General features: G+C 44.7%; 2 protein-coding genes across 2 annotated transcripts in view; one reads left to right on the forward strand and one right to left on the reverse strand.

Annotated features, from left to right (window-relative positions):
• Positions 1–350: 350 nt before the first annotated feature.
• On the reverse strand, positions 351–11,792 carry NRBF2 (nuclear receptor binding factor 2). The gene is made up of 5 exons (XM_078855531.1): positions 11,533–11,792; positions 8,246–8,330; positions 7,023–7,063; positions 6,450–6,672; positions 351–3,822 (listed from the first exon to the last, which is right to left on the reverse strand). Exons 1-5 carry the CDS (start codon positions 11,614–11,616, stop codon positions 3,263–3,265), a joined length of 993 nt encoding a protein of 330 aa, XP_078711657.1. The 5' UTR covers positions 11,617–11,792; the 3' UTR covers positions 351–3,262.
• A 423-nt stretch (positions 11,793–12,215) lies between these two features.
• PEBP4 (phosphatidylethanolamine binding protein 4) overlaps positions 12,216–21,511 on the forward strand; it is a 282,010-nt gene continuing 272,714 nt past the window's right edge. The window contains exons 1-2 of the mRNA XM_078855533.1: positions 12,216–12,352; positions 20,216–20,345. Of these exons, the coding sequence (XP_078711659.1) occupies positions 20,221–20,345 (125 nt within the window). The 5' untranslated portion in view covers positions 12,216–12,352; positions 20,216–20,220. The remainder of the gene's footprint in view (positions 12,353–20,215; positions 20,346–21,511) is intronic.

A 21,511-nucleotide genomic window follows, 5' to 3' on the forward strand; every position in this document is an offset into this window, starting at 1 on the left:
GTGCAGCCACCTAATAGTTTTAGTATGTCTATCATACGAGTTTTAACATATACCATTATGTAATTTTCTAGTTGAGCTAATAGCTTGCTCAGCTTAAGTAAACTGTTCTACTACCTTATGGGCGATCAATTCTTTATTTGGAACCACACCAAAAACCCGTCAAGTTAGAATATCTCTCTCAGTGGAATAATGACATTTCAAATAAATACTTTAAGCCAGCAATAGCGGAAAAGGACGAACATAAAACGCGTTGCGAGTATATGACCAATCTCCAAAATCAAAACATTTCCACGACTGCGTTTGCTCCACACCAGAAACCACACAGAAACATGCAACTTCACCAATGTATACAACATTGAACGAGCATGTGTTTAAACTTCTTTTCAAAACATTTTCATGAGGTATTGCGCCAAGTTCTACACGTGTGCACACACAAAAAAGAAAGCACTTAGCTCCATGATGGGAGTGCTGTCATATTTCACAGGTGAACAAGCTGGGTTCAATCAGAGTTCATGCTGACCGCGTGACAACACACGCCCCTATATTATTGCCTCTAAAAAAATGTTCACGCAGATCCACAGCAGTTGGCTTTGTACTCATGTGCTGAAATAAAACACATGCTCTCAAGCAAACATGTACAATGTCACGTAATTTTAGACATAGAAACACACACTGGTAAACAACTACTGTGTGTATTCTTGGTTCTTTCGGTAAAGTCACGTAGAAGGGAAATAATAAAATAATACAAATATAAAACAATAAATCAAAACTACTGTGTGTATCAAGCTTTTGCGTAGACCACTTACAACACGTTCAATATTTCGATTGCAAGCACAATACAATAACATGAAAAAAGGAATTGTATGAAATGTAATGAAGCATAAAAAAAATTCGTCTATACAATAAGACACGGGTTGATTTTGAACATTCTAAATTTGGTATACAGAACCAACCTGTGTGAAGAACAAATAAAAAGCACAGGCATACTTTAATATATGTAAATGTGAACAATTTTAAGAACAAATTATCCTGAAAAATATTAATACAAGCTCACAACATGCACCTGTTATGGAATACAAAGCAAATTTCTTCTAAACATCAGATGCACAAAAAAAATCTTACAAAACATTAAGAATATTAACAGCAACATTTTTTCATTACATTTGAATGTTCATCAAACAGTACACTTGATACGTAGCACTGCGATAGAGAGAAAGCATGAGTGCAATGCCAAGGTTGGTAATGTGTTACTCAAGTCACTTAAAAATAATCACAATGCATGTTAGCCTTGTATTTTTAAATTGGCTAAAGGTCATACAAAATAACATTGTAAAGCAAACAATAATCCACATTATCTCTCTGTGGCTATAGCTTGACCTACGAAGTTAAGGATAACGAGGATGTATCAAAATGTTTATTTATTATAATGCTGTAACCTATAGCAGCGCCATTCAATCGTGGAACAGCTGCAATTCGGACGTAAGCATTTTTCTAATAACGGCAGAAGTGGTACACCAGTTAAAGATTCACCTCCAGGCAATGCTGCTCACATTTAGAACGTCTGAATTGCAATGACACAAGTTGGAATTATGCACATATCAGTGGTTGGACGGATGTGTAAAAAGAGTTCACTTAATAATTATGCGTGACAATTTGAATTCCTGAAAAGTGCTTGACCATTGGGTGCCATAAATGTTATTGGAAAAACCAAAAAGTAAAAAGCACTTGCATATGTTGTGCCGTATCAGCCAGATTTCAGTGTCACGGCCAATTTGAATGCAGCCATTCCACCAATTTGTAATTGTTGCCATGCCTCAGTTGTCAGCATATCGCAGCTTCATTACGCAATATATTTCACTTGCATTTACATCCCCAGAGGCCAAAGAACTAAATAAATTATTGCTGCTCTTGAAGGTTACAGTCATCCAATGTACCATATTTGATCATGCGATACATCTGCCAAAACAAGTAATAATTTCAACTTGCAACATGCACAGTATTCGCTCACTGTGGAAGAGTAAGAATGACTCTGAGGCACGAGGAACCATAGACTATTGGAAAAGGCAACCAGAGGGGTGAGCCGTTGCCAAATTCCCCAACCTCTGCTGTCCTCCATATATGAAGACGTTATTGCCCAATTAACGAGTGTTTACATTTGGGATGAAACTGGAACACCCAGAAAAAACACCCATCTAGCCACTACAAATATTGCACATGACTACCAGGGGGTTATGCCCTATTAACTATGCAAATTATACCTACATCGCACTTACAGGTTACAGAATTGTTAAAAGTCTGTTTACTTATCGAAACACCCTTGCTTGTCAGCACAGCCTACATACAGAAAATATATAACATAACTTTTTGCACTCACAAAGTGTACGGTTATAGCTTACACGGTTGAATATGGTCTGCATAACATGTTTCATCAATTATACACTTCCAAGTATGAGGAATTTACTCTCAGTCCCCAAAATTGCACATACTTACAGGTGTATTGGCATACTGTTGAATATACATAACTCAGGTGGCATTTTGCAGGTTCTTACAAAATTAAATTAAATTACTTGCCCACAAACCCTGGCTAAATACCTGGCTCAAAGGTTTCAAACCTATGAGTTATTGAGGGCTATTTTCAGTGGACAAACATGTGTATTTACTCATGAGTTAATATCAAGTTCATACCCCAGCAGTCATACAAATGTTTGGCCGAATAAACCTGTGCATAGTCTGTACCGCGCACTCTTATCAAGGTGACTCGACTTCGACAAGTCAGAACTGGTGAATTATTTCAGGGTCAGCACATGCCACAGGAAATATTTTCAATATATTTTGAATAAAGAATGCTGAATTGGACCCAGATAACTTTGCCAAGTACATGGCCCCAAAATACCCATAATAATAGTTGGTAATATATAATAGTGTTTGGACACGTGTTTTCTTTAAGCTTGGCTCATATTACATCTAAGTGTCTCAATGTTCAAAGAACAAAAGGGCAGTGTTAATCTCTGTTGCAGGCCTGAGCCAGTGGTGGAAATTCTACATTTCCAAGGCAGGGGTCGGAATATCCACAGAACATCCAATGTGTTCTTTTCACAAAGCAGGACTTGTTTTACCAACCGAAGAGTGATGACAGGTTGAACCAGTCCCTGATTATAGGTTGCTCATGTGTTAATTAACACATGAGCAACCTGATCAAGTCGAGTGATAATTCATCCCCACTACTATAACATAATTCAGGCTCAAGATTCATTGCCACCTCTCAGCTCCGCCCACTGTTGTCCTCCAGTTCCCTCAGATCAAACCCTTCCACCGTAGGCAACTCCAGCGGGGGCAGCTCTCCCAACGGCGTCAGGGCGTGCGGGAAGGCCGGCCCCAGGCCATGCTGCGCGACGCCCATCCCAGCCAGACCCCACACCTCGTGCGGGTCCACAAAGTGCGTGTCCGAGTCCAGCCCGCACGCCGGCAAGCCCAAGCCTGCTCTAACTCCCGGTGAGGCCGCGGCATCGGCAACTGCCGCCGCCGCCACCGCCGCCATGTGATGGCACTCGTCGGCGCGCAGTGCCTCGTTCTCGGCGCGAAGGCGCTCGTTGTCGGCCCGCAGGCGTTCGTTGTCGCGAAGAAGGAGGCCGAGCATCCGCAGCAGGTCTGCCGTGTGCGTGCGCTGCTCCTCCAACACCGTGCACGCGTCCTTGGGCACCTTGGTTCCGGGCAGCGTCGATTGCTCCATGCCGCCGAGCAGGTAGTACAAGAGCGTGTCGGGCTCGCGCTCCAGCGGGTCCCGGCGTGCGCCGCACTGGCGCAGATCCCAGCTCATGTGTGCTGCGGAGAGAGGTTTGGCATGGAGCCGTTAGTTTCCATCACTGCTGGCTTTAATTCGTTCGTTTCCTGTAGCTCAACTCTCATTATCATGGTTGGCTACGTACGGTGCGAAAGAAGTTCAACATACATACATATTCCCGAATTTGTCACCAGCAAGTTGAGATGGTTAATACTTTCAAACTGTATCCTCATGCCTTTCCTCCAATTACATTTTCATAAAATATCTTATGAGGTCAATGTGAATAACCTTGGTGAGAGTATATCTCCTTGTTACGAATTATCTTTTGATTTGTATTGTAATACTTTATTTTTCCAATATCAGCAGAGATATACCATCTTTATAATTGGTTTTGATAATTGTTCTTTTTTAAGGCCGTAGTTTGTGGGAGCGTGGATGACTGCCTCAGTTTTCACGAAATCAAATACCCCGATTAAGAGTTTACAAAAGCTAGGTATCGTATTTGATATCGATTTTCTTTTCTAGATTCTGACTGATGATGTAGTCAATGGTAGAAAACCCTTTTTACATGCATTTATTTAACTCACTCTGTCTGTTGTTGTTGTTGTTGTATCCTCAAATCTTGTAACTCAATTTTAACCCACTTCCCAATGTGGTATCGGCTGCAAACTTGGTATACTTATGTCATACTGATGACAATACCATATTCTATTAAAAAAATTAAGTATTTTTAAACATTCATTTTTATATGTTATGTTTCGGCTTGGGTCTAATTGTCCACGCTCAACTGACGTTGGCTGTAAATCACCACGGCCCCTTAGGTTAGTTATGGCAAGCTTCGGGGCCATTTCCTGGAGTCGTAGAGTTCTGCCATTACGAGTAGGGTACATTTCATTAAAGCGTGTTTTAAAAAAAGTAGTTTTAAATATTACTTATTATTATTAATGAGAAACCAACTTTCCAAGACAGCAAACTACAATGAACATTATTTGGTTTCTGATCTTCATAAACATTTGATAAACGTGTGCCAAGAGGTGAATAGGTTTGTAATTCTTAATATTAGTTTTATCTCCCTTTCCCAACAGCATGATCGAGGCATTGTTCCACAACTGAGGTATTTTATTTGTGTAAATGGAGTATTAATGTCCACTAATTTGTTCCAACAGCTAGCACCACCTTACTTATGCTTTTTACTTTTGTTTTATTTAGCTCTCGGAGCTTCCCCTTTCTTAATACCGTGAATGAGGTGGTTACCTCGTCACTTGAACTTCTGGGTTACTAGCACTGCATTTGCATAGGATACGTGGCCGGGGTGGAGGGTGGGTGGGGAAGGGAGGCGTCATGTTAGCGAGACGCACAAATGCGGCTCAACGCTGTGGGTTGCAGGTAACGTCATCACGCCTATGTGCGCAGTGGCGTCACCACCACGCAATTGTCTGCCCACGCACCAGGCAACAAAACTTGTTTTTGTAATATAGTATGATATTGCACAACTGAATATGGGGTTGGTGGCTTACTCGGAGATCCTGCACAAGTACAGGCAGACGATGCTTAGCGCTCAAGATGTGTTCCTGAAGAAGTGAGCGCGAATCAAATCAGCACTAAAAGGATTCTTTACACCATTGTATATATGGTGATGCGTTCATGACAGCATTCTTTATTTCCTATGAGCAACATATGAAGGCTTCATTTGGGGTATCGGTAATAGTGCTAATAATATAGGTGGTAAACGTTATTTTCATGAATAAAAATAATAATTTATTATAACTTCAGTATTATGTACTGTACTCACGAGTGCATTCTACTGTACTCCTACAATGCAGCGGTGGGAGACAAGGTTGGAGCTGCTACGCTCCAAATCCGGGTCACTCAGAGAAGAGCTCCAGGAACTTCATGCTCTTAGCGATGCCCTCAGTCTAAATTTCTGTGGTGAGGTGTCTTTTAAGTGGCACCCGACACTCTATATCCTGGTCTCGTGAGTTCTCACCCGGCTAAACAAATCAACGTAATGGAAATGTAATCGTGACCATGAATCGTTCTAATCAAATCGCAGGTGGTGGGGTCAGGTTGGCTGTGAATGTGTCGCTCTCATAGGCTGCTCGAGTGATGGGGGCGGGTACATTTCCTCAGCCAGAACTGCTTGCGCGTTCTCACTTGTAAGCACTTTGCAGATGTTTTACTTTCTTATATTTTTTTCATATAAAATGTCTCCAGGACAAAGAGCGCAATAACAAATGAGTGTTCTACAGGGTCGTGCTAAGCGAGGTCTGCCTGCATAGCCAATAGGTTGCTGACATGTCCTCTTATGCATAGCTCATCTCCAGCTATGCAGAAATTATATCTAAAATACATTTCTTTACATAATGAATCTGTAAAATCACTGCTGATGGGTTCTCGTCAAGATATTTCCTTTGGATGGTACTCCTTCCATGCTTGTGCTCTGTGCTCAACCTCCAAGGTTGAATGTAGAGTATCGCACCAGATGGCTTTAGGTCGTTTACCTTGAGGTGCCACTCCAATGCTCATCTGAGTAACCCACTCTGTTCCATCATGCCACAACATCCCCTTCCCGATTAAACTTTCCCACAACGTACAACTGCGACCTTCCAAGTTTCCCGATCATTAACAAAGTCCGTGTTAGAAAAAGTATTTTTGTCTGCACGCTGACCATTCGCTGTCCTCACGGCGCCTCTGGTAGAAAGTGGCTTGGCAGCGCTGTCGCACACGTCTGCGGCACTCATGGCTGCCGTGACATCTGCCGCACGCTCCCTGTCCCTCCTCTGGAGTTCTTCCCGGAGCCGCTGCTCCCGCTGGGCTCGGCGCCACCGCTCGCGCACCAGCCGCTGCTGCGTCAAGTGGTCCTGCTGTTGCAGGCGCATGGACAGCAGTGCCTGCGCGGGGGGTGACCAGATTTCAAATGTGAGTGTGCACTGGCCAGGTGGTGCACTTGTTACTTATTGCCAGCCCTATTAACATATTGTGGTCGACATTTTGCAGTTTTAAAGGTGGTGTTAGGAGTGACTTCAGCCTAGGTGCTTTTACATGGCGATGTCATGCAAATGTAGCATGTTTATTTTGCACCGTGTTTGTTATGCAAATACATTGTGATCTCACCATTGAAAATGCTACGCACCATCAACTGTTAGATCCAATATGAACGATGATTGAGATGCATTGCAATATATGAAAAGTACACCACATTCATAGCATCATGGACACAGTGATATAATCATTCACGTACCTGTTCAGAGTCTGTAAGCTTCATGGCCTCATCGAGTAACCCTAAAAAAACAGATAAACCTTTAAGAATAACAATGCAACTTGAATCTTGAATTTTACCTGTTATGGAAATATTGTTACACTTTTATTGACATTAAATTAGAATGTGGCACAAGGCTCGAAATATAAAGCTGATAACTAAATGGACTGACTTGCCAACCTGGATTAAGTTTATAAAACAAAATACTGTACATTTTCACCATCAGCCATGATCTATTCCCTTCTAAATGAAAGCCTTTTCATGCTCATGCCATCTCCGATTGGTCCTGCAGTGCTACAATCCACCTCACTCTTACATAAACTGATCTTTCAAGCTCTTGGGTGTTTTCTCTTCTTTGTCTGCTATTCTGTCACCAGCCTTGTACTAACAATCATCCATTCTTAGATGTGTCCTGCCCAGTCACTTTCCTTAAGTCAGCATATTGTTTCAAATTTTCACGTCTGACACGTTTCTCTTTCAGCCTAATTCCCAACATGTATCACTTTGTGCTACATTCTGTACTTTTGAGATGCTGTTCCATGTCCTTTGTCATAGTCTATGTCATAATATGTAATATGCACCTAAATAAACACCGAACAACTGTGACACCAATGTAACTGTTTAAAAAGTTTACCTTTATTTCACATCTACATTTATATATTAAACACAACTAAAAAAACAACATGATACACAACTGCCTGGATATCATCAACGATCCAAGTTATCCAACAAGAATTTTAAAATGTGTTAATGATAACACTTAATATTTACATCATTGTGGCCTTGAGGCACATCACCTGAAGCATCATTTAGCGACATCAATGCTGAAATCCCTCCACCCCATCCATGCGATAACATGCATAGTGGGAGTATATGCAGATGTCATAAGTTAGAATGAAAACAGAACACTGTGTCTGGGAGCCAGAATTTAACAAGCCTTTTCCAGATGCACATTTCAACAGCATCATTGCTGTATATCGATTTTATTTTGTATAACTGAATCGTGCATAGTTGCGCTTTGGCTTGCATCTTCTCTTTGTTTTATTATATGGCAATTATCACGTGTATTCTATGATAATGCAACTATATGATAAGATACACAAAGATATGTGGCTTGCAACAAACTGTTTCACAAAGTCCTACAATTCAACGGGCTAAAATGTGTGCTGAACTGCAGTGTCGTGCATGACCTAGCATGCCCTCACCAGCAGCTTTGATATGACAGGCAATAGCATCCTCATACTTGCCAGCTGCCAGAAACTTCTCTGCCTTCCTGGCTTGCAAATGGGCCTGCGGAGCCAACATAAGTCAAATAAATCACACAGTGCCATTTCAAAGGGACATCAGATCCATAGTACAGGTTATTTACATGTCATTATGCATTCACATTTACGACTTCTGCCTACAAGGACATGGTTTGTAGATTTTGTAATATGTTGATTAGATCGATCAACTCCCAGTTTGCAGTTTGTTGGTCGTTACTTTAATAATTTCAATATATTCACGGATAATTAATTCAGATTCTATTCATGCTTAGGTGTTGCTGCTGTGCCTTAAACGCCTGTCCAAATTCTATCCAAAATGGAAAAGTATAAATAGCCCATTAGTCTAACAAGGTGGGTATAAAACACAGCATGTACAGACTATATTGTCCTAAGGATATCTGAGCACGTATTAGACATTACTTAGGCCACTTGTTCGGGACAATTTTGGCTGTTCTCTAAGCGCTGCCCTCTAGCCAGCACCGGAGCGTCTTTGATGCAAATTCTGTTTTCACTCTAGTCTGTAGACTTTGTATTCTCCTTTGTAAATATATTTTCTGTTCTGGAGAAAGCCAGTGCCCAAAACATGACCTTGATCGAAGTTTTCATCGAAGAATGGACTTGCCCATATACCATCTCTGCCTATAAACAGCTTCCATATATCAAAAATCTCTTTACGACTACATGTCTCCCCGACTTGACCATTTGCTATTAAATGAACATTCCTTCACCGCTTTCTTTTAAGATATAATTTGTTACATTTTAGCTTGAACAGTCTTAAATAACATTTTGACGCTGCGACAATTTGCAAAAGCAACGTACAAAATTAACAACTCCTCGAGATGAGGCCGAACATCCCCCGTTTGCATACATTAACGGACAATAAGGGGCCATCCATTTAGTAGGTACGCACATATCTATCAAAACATGACCCCCCTGCGTACGTACGTCTGACGCACACCCCCCCCCCTCCGAATCCTATAGAACGGCCGATAATAAATTCACGCAGAAACGATCAAGGATTAATAATATTGACGTGTTTAAGCAAACAGTCCACCGCTGGACTAACTCATTTGAAGGCCAATGTAGACAAATTATCGAGGCTTCACCCCCCCCTACCCCACGTTTCCTATGCGTACGCACATTGTCAGTAGACCCCCTATATGCAAGCGTACGCGTTTGTATTAACTCCCCTCCATGCGTTACGTACTAAATGGATGGCCCCTCAAAGTGAAAGAGGAACTCGCTAAACGTCTTGTGCATCGCGTCTAAAGCACGTTTTCACATTCTAGATTTGGAGCTTTCGTGACTGCAAGGATTCATACTCTTAGGTTTTTTTTTTGGTAAAGTCACGTAGGCAAAAAAATAATAATTATTTTATTTTATTCTTATTTTTTACCTACGTTTTCACATCCTTTGTGAATTTAGCTAATTTGTAAGCCTGGATCAGCACCTGATTCGAAAGCACGAAAAAGAAACCTCACAAATAATGTACAAAAGCTTGCTTACTAGCCAACTTCGCCTCTGCCCAGAAAATAATCTCACCTTGTGCCACATGTCAGCTGTATACATGTGCCCATCATTGACCCTGATAATTTACAAGTCAACTGCGGACCCGTTTCCTCCGAAGGTGATGCTAATGCATACACACACTGTATACACTGTACGTGTTTTGTCTAATGGTATAACATTTTAGGCCGAGTCAACCTATAGGCGGAAGGCAAACATTAATGTTGACAGTTATTCATTGAAATACTGTACATTATAAGGACCAATAAACATGCGCTCCCCTACTTTGATTACTGTATTTCGCAGAAAGTAGTCAAAGGCAGCAATCACCCACGTGTACTCACGACACAATGCACCATCATGTAGTGAGTATACATGGGTGTTGTTAAATACCCAAATGCAAAAAATCCCTGGGTTTCATCTTCAGCGAAGCTCACGGTCCACCCCAAACCGCATCCGCACAGTGTCAGATGCGGATACTTGATGCACAAATGAACCTTCTGGCGGTACCCCCGGCTCTCGCAATATGTCCGTGATGCAGTCAATTGTAGTCTGTTGGTCGGCGATGCAGCAATCGACTCATCTAGACGAGCTGTACACGATGTACCATCACCATGGTGCATACGCGAGAGCCTGCAGGGTTTCAGGGCAATCATCCTCGCTGCGTTTCGACATCTCGGGAGTAGCACCACCGATTTCGGATTGATTGGTACCCCAGTCGCAGAGTTAAGTAACACCCCTGGACAAAAAATAGTGTCCCTGAAATAACATATTTAATTGCCTCGGCAATTTTGTATTAGTTGGAACCCCGGGGCCCGGTCGTAGTGTGCGTCCGTGGTCATCCACAGCAGAACGTCACGTACACAACGACGCAATGTCAGCATCGGAGCGATGACTCTCCGCTTCTGGCAGGCTTCACCACCTGAGTGCGAAATCGTAGTTGTTGCTCTGCACCATCGTCAGATTGCTTAGCAACGCCGAATTAAAACAAAAAAAACTACTTATGCGAGTGTAAGCAGTTAGCAGGAGACAGCAGAAGAGTAGAACACTCATCTGGGATTCTTAGAACTCGTCGTTAAATGCCCAAAGCCGTGGACACGGAGACTAACAACCTAAATAATTAGTCTGGGTTCGTTTATTCAATCACCAATGGCGTAATTGTGCCACACCGAGGAAGAGCGAAGGCCCCCCACGTTGGCCCCCGTTACGTTTCGCTGTTCAAGTTCATTGATTAGGTATAGCTCTGTGAGCCATTCGGCTCTTGAATCGGGTGCAACCGCAACAAACAAATAAAAAACATGAATAAGAAAACATCTTAAAGTGAATATGTGACCAAGTGCAAACAGAAAATCCAAGAAAAGACAGCAAAATATTGCACAAAAAGCACCGTACACCAACGCTGTGCACAAATCCCAGTGGGATGCCAGTCAAACAACAACAACCACAAGACAACTTATATTAAGGCCATCAGTCTAACTCCGTAGTACAACAAACATGGCCAAACCAAAAAACTTGTCGAAATCACCCAAATAAAGCCATGAAAGCAATGAAACAGTGATCATAGGAACTGTGACGGAGTTTTGTTAAAAGCCCGAGGGCTCCGAGAACACTTTCAACGAGGCAACCCGTACCTAAAGAACACGTAATCGCAGTAAAATGACGAGGAGAAACAACACGAACCATCGCTACGACAACACTCGGACGAGGGGGGGGGAGCGCACCATGTTGAGCGGACTATCCATGAGCCCTCGCTGGGGAGGGCCTCGCTCGGAGACGCGAGGCCTTCTGCACGACCGACGACTCATGCCGCCATCGCGACGATCACTAGCGAGTCGGTCACACGCAGCAGCAGCATCAACATCAGCCTCGCAACAACAACAACACCACTGTCACCAACATCGTCGTCGTCGTCATCGGCAAGCCTCGCAATTATCAACAAGCGGCCACACGGCCCCTGCCTGACCCGGCTGTTGTCGCGAGGAGCGCGTGACGTCATGACGCAACGTGACGTCGTGACGCAACGAGCTACGCCGGCAAGAGTTGCCAACCCTCTTTCGGGTGGTTCGCCCGGCGGGTTCCACGGGAACTAAATCACGCGACATTAACATCCTCGCCGAGGACATGTCTAGTTTAGACGAAGTTAGCGTGCGGGGGCGGTCAGCGAAATGTTCGCCGGTTGAAAAGGGCTCCGCACGCGCAACTCAGTTGGTAACCCGTGAACCACGCACGAAGTGACGTCACCGCGCAACGCGGCGATGTCACCGCGCGCAACGCCGGCCGATTGTTTGCGCGCAGCAACGGGGGGGTGGAGGGGGTGAGCGCCGTGACGTCGCGACGCACGAGTCACGGCATCTGATTATCGACGCGTGACGTCATCGCGTAACCGCCCACCGCTGCCCACGTGGGGTGGGTGTTTTTGGTGGTTGTTTTGTGGTGTCAGCAGCGACGAAAGTGGGGGGGGGGACGCGGAGTTGACGTTGCCTCCTCCTTCTCCTCCCCCCCCATTGCCGCACGCACACAGAGAGGAGAGACTGCGAGCAGGTGAGACGCGGCGTTGCTTGTGCCGGTTGCGTGCTGATTTGTCTCGCGTGTCAATTGCGGTAGGTGTCAGTGCCTGGTGCATACACACACAACAACAACAACCGCCATTCGCCACTAAGTGGCGGTGACGTCACCACGACGCTTGTGCCAGGCCATGTGCACCTTGAGGCCACGTGAAGTGTCGAACGCCCGCTGGCAGGAGGTCACGGGGCAGACCCAGGTGCCACGGGTCGACTGACCGAGATGACCGAGATGACTGGCTGATGCACCACCTGTGCCCCCTACTGTACCAACTTGCTGTGCTTTAGCCACCCGGCGCTCCGCTCGTTGTTGTGAGCGTCGCTCCTCCGCCCTCCGTTGTTGTTGGAGGGCGACTGCCTCCAACTGCCCAGTAGCGTCCTTCACGAGCCTCCTCCACTGAGGCCGATCTTGACACCGCTGGTACCAGTCATCGGCAAGTCCACTCAGCTCCACATCCTCCTGTACCACATCACTCCATCTCTTCTCTAGCCCGTGCCGCGCCCGTTTAGCCCCCTCGATCCGGCCGAACAAAAGCTGTTTAGGCACGCGGTGGCTGGGCATGCGGGCTACATGACCCAGCCAACGCAGCCTTGCCTGCCTGAGGAGCTCACTGATGGGACTTTGCCCAGATCTTTCAAGGACTTGTGAGCTCCTCACACAATCCAGCCTGGTTAAACCCAGGATGGATCGTAGGCAGGCCAGCCTAAATGTTTCCAACCGGCGAAGATGCTCCACTAGGGGGGTCCACGTTTCGTAAGCGTAGAGAAGGGAGGGAATGACCGTGGCCGAGAAGACCTGAAGCTTCGTGCGGAGCGACAGACCAGGTAACTTCCACACAGCGTTACGCAACCGATGAAAAGATATTGCCGCTCGACTGATTCGGAGTGAGACCTCTGCTGATAAACTGGAGCCGGTCATAAGCACACTGCCCAGGTATGGGAAACTCTCCACTCTCTCCACAACTGCCCCATCACCAATTGGGAGTTGTGGGGGTGGAGTGTCCGATGGTACAAAATACCCAGGCAGGTGCTTAGTTTTGGTGGGGCTGATGGTAAGGCCCCACCTCTTAGTGGCACGCTCCAGTCTCAGCAGCAGCGTCTCCAACTCCTCTTCTGAATGAGCAGCTATTACCAAATCATCGGCATACATAACGTGGTTGACCAATAGGGAGCCATCCCTTGATCGCACCCGGGCGTCGATCAGCCTCCCATTATATCTGTACCAAATGGAAATTCCCCCGGTACAGCTATTGAAGGCTTCACGAACTACGCAGTCGAAATAGATGTTAAATAATGTGGGAGCCAGAGGACATCCCTGTCGCACCCCAAGGTGTACAGGGAAAGGCTCCGACTCCCGGCCACGTAGTTTTACCCGGGCCCGCTCACCATCATGAAGGTCCTTAATGATCGTGAGCAGAGGGTCAGGGACTCCGAAAGCACGAAGAACAACCCAGAGCCCAGGCCTACTGATGGTATCATAGGCCTTGACCAGGTCAATAAAGCAGAGATGAAGGTCTTTTTGGAATTCCCTACACCTCTGCTGTAGCAGACGGACAGAAAATATGGCATCTGTGCAGGACCGCCCTTTCCTGAAACCGCATTGGGGCTCCGCAAGCCTCTCCTCAGCGTGCCTAGCAAGGCGATGTTGAATAATCCTTGCCAGGACCTTACCCGGCACACTGAGGAGTGAGATGCCCCTGTAGTTGTTACAGTCGGTACGGTCCCCCTTCTTAAAGAGGGGGACCACCAGGGCATCCTTCCAGTCCTGCGGAACCCGTCCAGTGGTCCAGACTGTTGTTATGATGTCATATAGGGCAGTCTGTGCACAAACGCCACCCTCCCTCAGCATTTCGCTTGGGAGATCATCTCTGCCCGGTGCCTTCCCTGGTCTCAGACTCCGGATCGCCCTCAGTACTTCCTCAACAGCTGGTACCTCAGCCAGCCACTCACAGGGGGTGACCTCTTCCAATATTTGAGGGACCGCAGCCTCAGCAGGGTTATCCCCACTTTGTGCCATGATGTTTTCCTGGCTGAGAGATTTTCCCTCCCCCAGGACCTCACAGAAATGCTCAGCAAATCTGCAAACCTGTTCCTGGGGGTCGGAGATTGGATCACCGTTTTTTCCTCTAATGATGGTAATAGGTGTGGCGCTGCAGGTTACTTTTTTGATGGAGTTAAATAGTGATTTGTGATCGCGGGCCACTGAGGCAGACTCCATCTCCTCAGCAACCCGCGACCACCACCCATCCTTACAGCGCCTTACGGCTCTCCGAACCTCCGAGCGAAGGCTGCGGTAAACCTCCTCATTCTCTGACGTGGGATGCTGTAGGCGATGAGAGTGGGCCTGTCGCTTTTTCTCAATTAACCTGAACACCTCCTCTGTCAGCCAGGGTTTCTGGGGAGGTCTGGACCGCGTACCCAAAGCAGCCATTGCAGCTGCATGAGTCACAGTCTTAAACCTTGCCCATTTACCCTCGACATCAGGTGGAGGGGGGGACGATGCCAACCCCAGCTGCAAGCGATGATGAAATTCTCGCTTGCAACTTTCATCAGCTAACTGAGACCAGGCCACTTTTGGTTTGAATGGGGTCCTGGGTGTACACCCACCACCGGAGTGGAAAAATGGCAGGCGCATCTTACAGATGACTAGTCGATGGTCAGAGGGCAGATCAGCTCCACGGTAGGTCCTGGTGTCAAGGACATGGGCTCGCATCCGCTGGTCCGTCACTATGTAGTCCAGCAGATGTTCTTGCTTGGACCCGGCATGTATCCATGATGTTGTGTGGATGCGCCGATGCCGGAAGAGCGTGTTGGTAATTACAAGCCCATGGGCTGCACAGAAATTTAGCAGCCTCCTACCGTTATTATTGAGCTGATCTGGCCCATGCCTTCCAATCACTCCAGACCAGGTGCCAGCATCATGACCAACTCGGGCATTGAAGTCACCCAACAAGATGACTCTGTCCCGAGTGGCCACTTTAGCCAGCACCTGTGACAGGAGGTCATAGAAAGCGTCTGACTCATCGGCTTTGCCTGCATCCCTCCACGGATGTTCGTCTTCGGTGGGGGCATAAGTAACCATGACCACCACTCCTCGCCTCTGATTGATGGGAAGGCGAGCCCAAAGTATCCTGGGGCTTACAGCTTCCCACACCTCACCGCCACGCTCCCACGCCCCTTTCATTCTTTTGTTCAGAAGAAGAGCCACACCCTGTTGTTTGGCAGTCTCCTGCCCCGAGTAGAGGACTGTCCACCCCTCATGGTGGCAGGATCCAGAACCGGTCCACCGGACCTCCTGAATGCCACAAAGATCCAGGCGGTACCGGTCCAGCTCCCGACAGAGGAGTGGCAGCCTCTCCTCCGCAGTGAGCGTTCGAACATTCCACGTGGCCATCCGCAATGGTTTTTCGTTGTTTCTGGAGGAGCCCCGAGGGTGAAAATTCAATCTCCTGGCTCCGCCAAATGGGGTTTGGCCAGGAGACGTCATAAAAGCCTGACCCCCCGGGGCCTCCGGCACAAGCTTATTAGTTACAGGTTTATGTTTAATTCGTAGTTTAGTGGTGGTTAATTGAAGGTGGAGGGGTTACCAGCCCCTCGCACCCGTCCAGAGCCCCCGTTTAGCCACTGTGGTGGTCACAGACGCCATGAGGGGAGAGGCCAATGGGCATTGGCCCTCCCCCCACAGCACTGCCCACGACAGTGTTGCCCGTCCGGCACCGCGAGGAGGTAGGAGGTTGTTTTGCCGGACACACACAGCCCACACACACACAGCCCACACGTGTGTGTGGGCTGGGGGTTCTGATGGCACGTGCATATACAGTTGTGCACGTACCGCTGTGCGTGTCTAGATGTCTACATGGTGCTCCAAATGTCTTGTGACCCCCCCCCGTAAAATTAACTAACCCCCTAAATAAATATATTTCCATATTCATTTCTGTTTAAATGTGCCTTACATAAAAATACTTTTTTTAGAGAATTTAAATGGGTGGTGGGGGTCACAAGACATCTAGACCACCGTTTACAATGCTTGGGCATTGGTGATTTGCTTTAGCGTACCGAAGCGCGTCCTAAAAATGGAATTGTTTTCGAAGACTAATTAATTGATTCTAGATTTGAAGCTTTCGTGACTGCAAGGATTCATACTCTTAGGTTTTTTCGGTAAAGTCACGTAGGTAAATAATAATAATAATAAAATATTTTATGATTATTATTTTCATAATAAAATAATAATACAATATTTTATTATATTTTTTTACCTACGTGACTTTACAGAAAAAAACCTAAGAGTACTAATTAATTGCATTGTGATTAGACTGTGCCCGTGCCGCAGCTGCTGATCCTGTGCTTGACTTGCCCTGAAACAACTGCGTCCCTGAAATAATTGTCGTAAGTAGAGGACATAGTAATGTTCGTAAGTCGATAACCTCCCAGCGATGTTCGTAAGTCGGGGAATAGCTCAAGCGCTTTGCTCAAAGAGGTGCAAAGCCCTCCCAACTGCGTGCTGAAGGGACAACGTTACACGTGTGTCGCTTAACTTCTGCCGGAGCTGGAAATTAAGTTAAGATACAGGCATTGTACTTCGAGTCGCAGAGAAGAGCTAATACTGTAGGGTGTTCATTGGTGGTGGCAAAAAGTATATGTAACGCTTTTTGGTGAATGCACTCTCCGCCTAATATTATCCGCAACAGGATGCCCGTAATGTGCATCGCTAATCAATAAACTACGATCACTGTACAGAGGAGGTCGTGGGTTCGATCCCGACCCTGGCGCCTGTTGAATATTTGGAGTTTCCGTGTCTATCTCCACGTGGCCGCGTGGATTTTTTTTCGGGTACTCCGGTTTTCCCCTCTACATTTAGAAGCATCATGCGTTTAGAGTATTTGGCTGCTTACTCTTTGTTTTTTTCGGTAAAGTCACGTAGGTAAAAAAATTAAATAAATTAAATCACGACGTTTCAGAGGCAACAAGCTTCCGTCTTCAGGTGGAACGGTCACAGCAAAATTATTTTACTGTTTCACATGATATAGACCAGGGGTCCTCAAACTTTTTAAACAGGGGGCCAGTTCACTGTCCCTCAGACCGTTGGAGGGCCGGACTATAGTTAAAAAAAACTATGAACAAATTCCTATGCACACTGCATATATCTTATTTTGAAGTGAAGAAACAAAACGGGAAAAATACAATATTTAAAATGAAGAACAAGTAAAGTTAAATCAACAAACTTGCCAGTATTTCAATGGGAACTATGGGCCTGCTTATGGCTAATGAGATGGTCAATGTCCGGTTCGATATTTGTCACTTCTAGTCGTAACAAGTGATGCAAGTGTGCATCCGTTAGTCTAGATCTGGTTGGAGATTTCAAATGTTTCATTCTGGAAAAAGTCTGTTCACAGACTTGTGCTGCCAAAGATGGTTGCCATTTTGAGTGCATGGTTCCTGAGATGAGGATATGTCTCAGAGGGGAGAGATGCATAGAAATTATGAAGGCTGCTTGACTTGAATGTGTCTTTCAGAGAGTCACAATTCTGCAGTTCAGCCAGTTCCATTTGGTAAATTGTATCCACATTTTCAATGTCAATAGAAAATGGGTTACGGAAAAGCTGTATGTCCTGTTCATGGAGATGAAGCTCTTTAAATCTAAATTGGAACTCCCTTTGCAATTTTTCCAGTGAATCCACACATGTTTTGTTTGGGAATGCAACCAATGGTTTTTCCGCTAACAGATTTTGAGTTGTGGGGAGATGGCAGAAGTTTTCCTCCTTCACTTGTTTGATGAGGAGGCCTAATTTTACTTCAAATGCTTTGACATGTGATTGCATATCACAGATGAGCTTTCCCTTTCCTTGAAGTTGCACATTGAAACTGTTGAGTAGCTCTGTTACATCTGTCAGAAAGGCAAGGTGCCATTTCCATTCTGCATCATTGAGCTCTGGTACTTCTTTGTTTTTTGAAAGCAGAAAAGCTTTAATCTGTGGAAGTAAGTCATAGAAACGTTTCAAAACTCTCCCTCGACTCAGACTTCTGTGTGGTACAGAACATCTTCATAGTCAACATTTAGCTCAGACAGAAATTCCTGAAATTGTCTGTGGTTTAGTGCATGAGCTCTAATGAAGTTAACACAAGATACCACAATTTTCATAACAGAGTCCCACTTCAGTGATTTACTACACAGCGCTTGATGGTGGATGAGGCAGTGTATGGCTATTGGATGAGAATGGTTATGTTTGTCCATCTCTTGGTTAATGCGAGCAATTACTCCTTTCTTAGACCCCACCATGCTAGGAGCACCATCAGTTGTCACACTGGCTAGTTTAGCCCAGTTCAGCTCCAAACCATTCACAGTTTGGCAAACCTTTTCATAGATATCCTCTCCTGTAGTTGTTCCTTTGATGCTTTGCAGTGCACCAAGCTCTTCTGTGACTTCGAAATAGTCATTCGTCCCACGAATACAAATAAAAAGTTGTGCAGAATTACGAACATCATTGCTTTCGTCGAGTGCCAAGGAAAAATAGGAAAGTTTTTTTGTGGAGTTTTGCAAATGCTGATGCAAATTGTCTCCCATTTCTTCAATCCTCCGTGTAATTGTAGGTCCTGAAAGACTCACTGTACTAAATAAATCGGTCTTCTCTGGACACATCTCTTTGGCAACAGAAAGAAGGCATTCTTTAACAAATTCTCCCTCCACGAATGATCTGCCAGTGCACGTTATTAGCTTGGCAACTTGAAAACTTGCTCGCAGTGATGAAATATTTAGCTGCTTCTGCTTCACAAAAGTATTTTGCTGAGTTGTTAATGTATTTTTCAGTTTTAATATTTTATCTTTTCTCACTTCTCCGACCAAACAATCATATTTATCTTTATGTTGAGTTTCATAGTGTCGACGTAAATTGTATTCTTTGAACACAGACACTATATTCTGGCATATCAGACACACAGCTCTTTCCTTGTACTGCATGAAAAAGTAATCATAAGTTCACTGTTCTTTGAATATCCTACACTCCGAGTCAATTGTTCTCTTTCTTGACATCATTGTTTCCTAGGGAGTCAAAATTGCTATTAGTAAAATACCAATATATATACAGCGCTACAAAAACAATATACCAGCAATAACTTTGCCCACACAGAGACATACAGACTGCACTGCCCATCAATGCAGTCTGATTGGGGGAACTCCGCTTTTACCCCAGGCTCACACTGGTGCGGGTGCCATTAAAAAGTTAATTACACCTGCAGTTTTGTTCACAGATCGCAGTGGGGTGGGCACAATGAGTGCCCACCGCCGCAGCTCAATCAGTGCTCACCAGCGCAGCCAAATCAGTGCTCGCCACCGCAGCCCAATGAGTGCTCACCAGCGCAGCCCAATTAGTGCTCACCAGCGCAGCCCAATGAGTGCTCACAAGCGCAGCCCAATTAGTGACCATGGGCCGGATAAATGTCCTCAGCGGGCCGCATGTGGCCCGCGGGCCGTAGTTTGAGGACCCCTGATATAGACGGAAGCTTGTGTTGCCTCCGAAACGTCGTGATATAATTTATTTAAAAAAAAAATACCTACGTGACTTTACCGAAAAAACCAAAGAGTATGAATCCTTGCAATCACGAAAACTTCAAATCTAGAATATTTGGCTGCTATACATTTCCACGTGATAAGCCACTTCGTTGAGCTATCATTTATGATGGCCAAGTCGCTTCTGAAAAAGGGCATTGTAGCTCAGTGGCGCTTACCTGGTAAAGTAAAAAATGGTTTAGTTCACATGTAGAGCCGCATGGCTCACAGGGCTATACCTAGTAAATGAAATGAAATGAGGGTTGTTGTTTACTCGCTGTTGTAAAACTTGAATTTCAGGAATCATGTTGGTGACGGCCGCAGTACTGCTGATGAGTGCCTTGTGCTGCACAGGGCAACAAATCAATGTCAACACATTTGATCCGGACTGCATTGACATATTTCCACAGGATGAAATGCACATGTGCCAGTAAGTAGCAATGTAAATTTAGTTGTTTATTTTTAGAATTAACTTTTTTTCATGTTTGCACTTGGCTACATGTATCTTGTGCCACCGGTTGTGGTGCTGGAGTTGCAATTGGAAGGTTCTGGAATCACATCCGAGTTGGGGGTTGACTTGCCACAACATCCCTTTAGGGGGTCAATAAAATATGTTCCATTTTGTGGGAAGTCAGATGATATTGTACATGGATATACTGGCCCCAGTTATAGGAATTTGAAACTTTCATCACAAACTTCGAACAACCAATGGAGATGAGTTCCATCGTATTTCTTGATTGAGCAGTGAAAGTAAAACGAGTAATTGAATCAGCCATTATCAATCCACTGCTGGATGAAGGCCTCTCCAAAGTGCTGCCATCTCCTGAGATTCCACCATGCAACAATCCACTCAGAAGCTGCACAAAAGCTAATTTCGTTGCTCCATCGCATAGGTATTCGTCCTTGTGGATGTACACATGTGAAATTAATATATATTTTTAAAATATCACGTTTATTGAAATATGTTTTTAATTGATTTATTTTTAAAAACATCACGTTTTAATTATATATAGATGTTCATGAAAGTATATTTCACTGTACTATAATTGAAAACCTTTTTTTAAAAGGAAGTGAAGAATTATGGCATGATATTTGTTGCTATCTTTGGTTCTTTATATCTGTTAGTTTTTCAACAAAACATGATTATGGTAATAAACTTATTTGATATGTCCTTAATTGTTGACAACGTATTAAATAATTTTCCAAAATAAATCAATGTTGTACATTTAAGATGAACTTATAAATGCTATGTTTTATTATTGAGGAATATTTTGATAATCGAGGACAGATTAAGTCAACAGGTATTAACCAAGTTCAATAATTAAGCATCTATAAATATGCAGCATTTAAATATGCTGTCGATGATCAAACATTAATAAATATGCTGCATTTAAATATATTGTCTGTTATCACACATATGTTTCAATCAATGGCTTTTGATTAACCATTCATAATTTGGCGATTAGGCTTATCCTGAAAAATATGACGACGCTGATGCAGCAGTTACAGTGCTGAAATGAAAATTAGGTGTTTCTAAGTAAAAATTATGGTCAGGGGTTGACTCCCATCATCCTGCTGGGATTTAAAATGAGTATG

This window comes from Lampetra fluviatilis, chromosome 4 (assembly GCF_964198595.1).
Source record: "Lampetra fluviatilis chromosome 4, kcLamFluv1.1, whole genome shotgun sequence".
Taxonomy (NCBI): Eukaryota; Metazoa; Chordata; class Hyperoartia; order Petromyzontiformes; family Petromyzontidae; genus Lampetra; species Lampetra fluviatilis.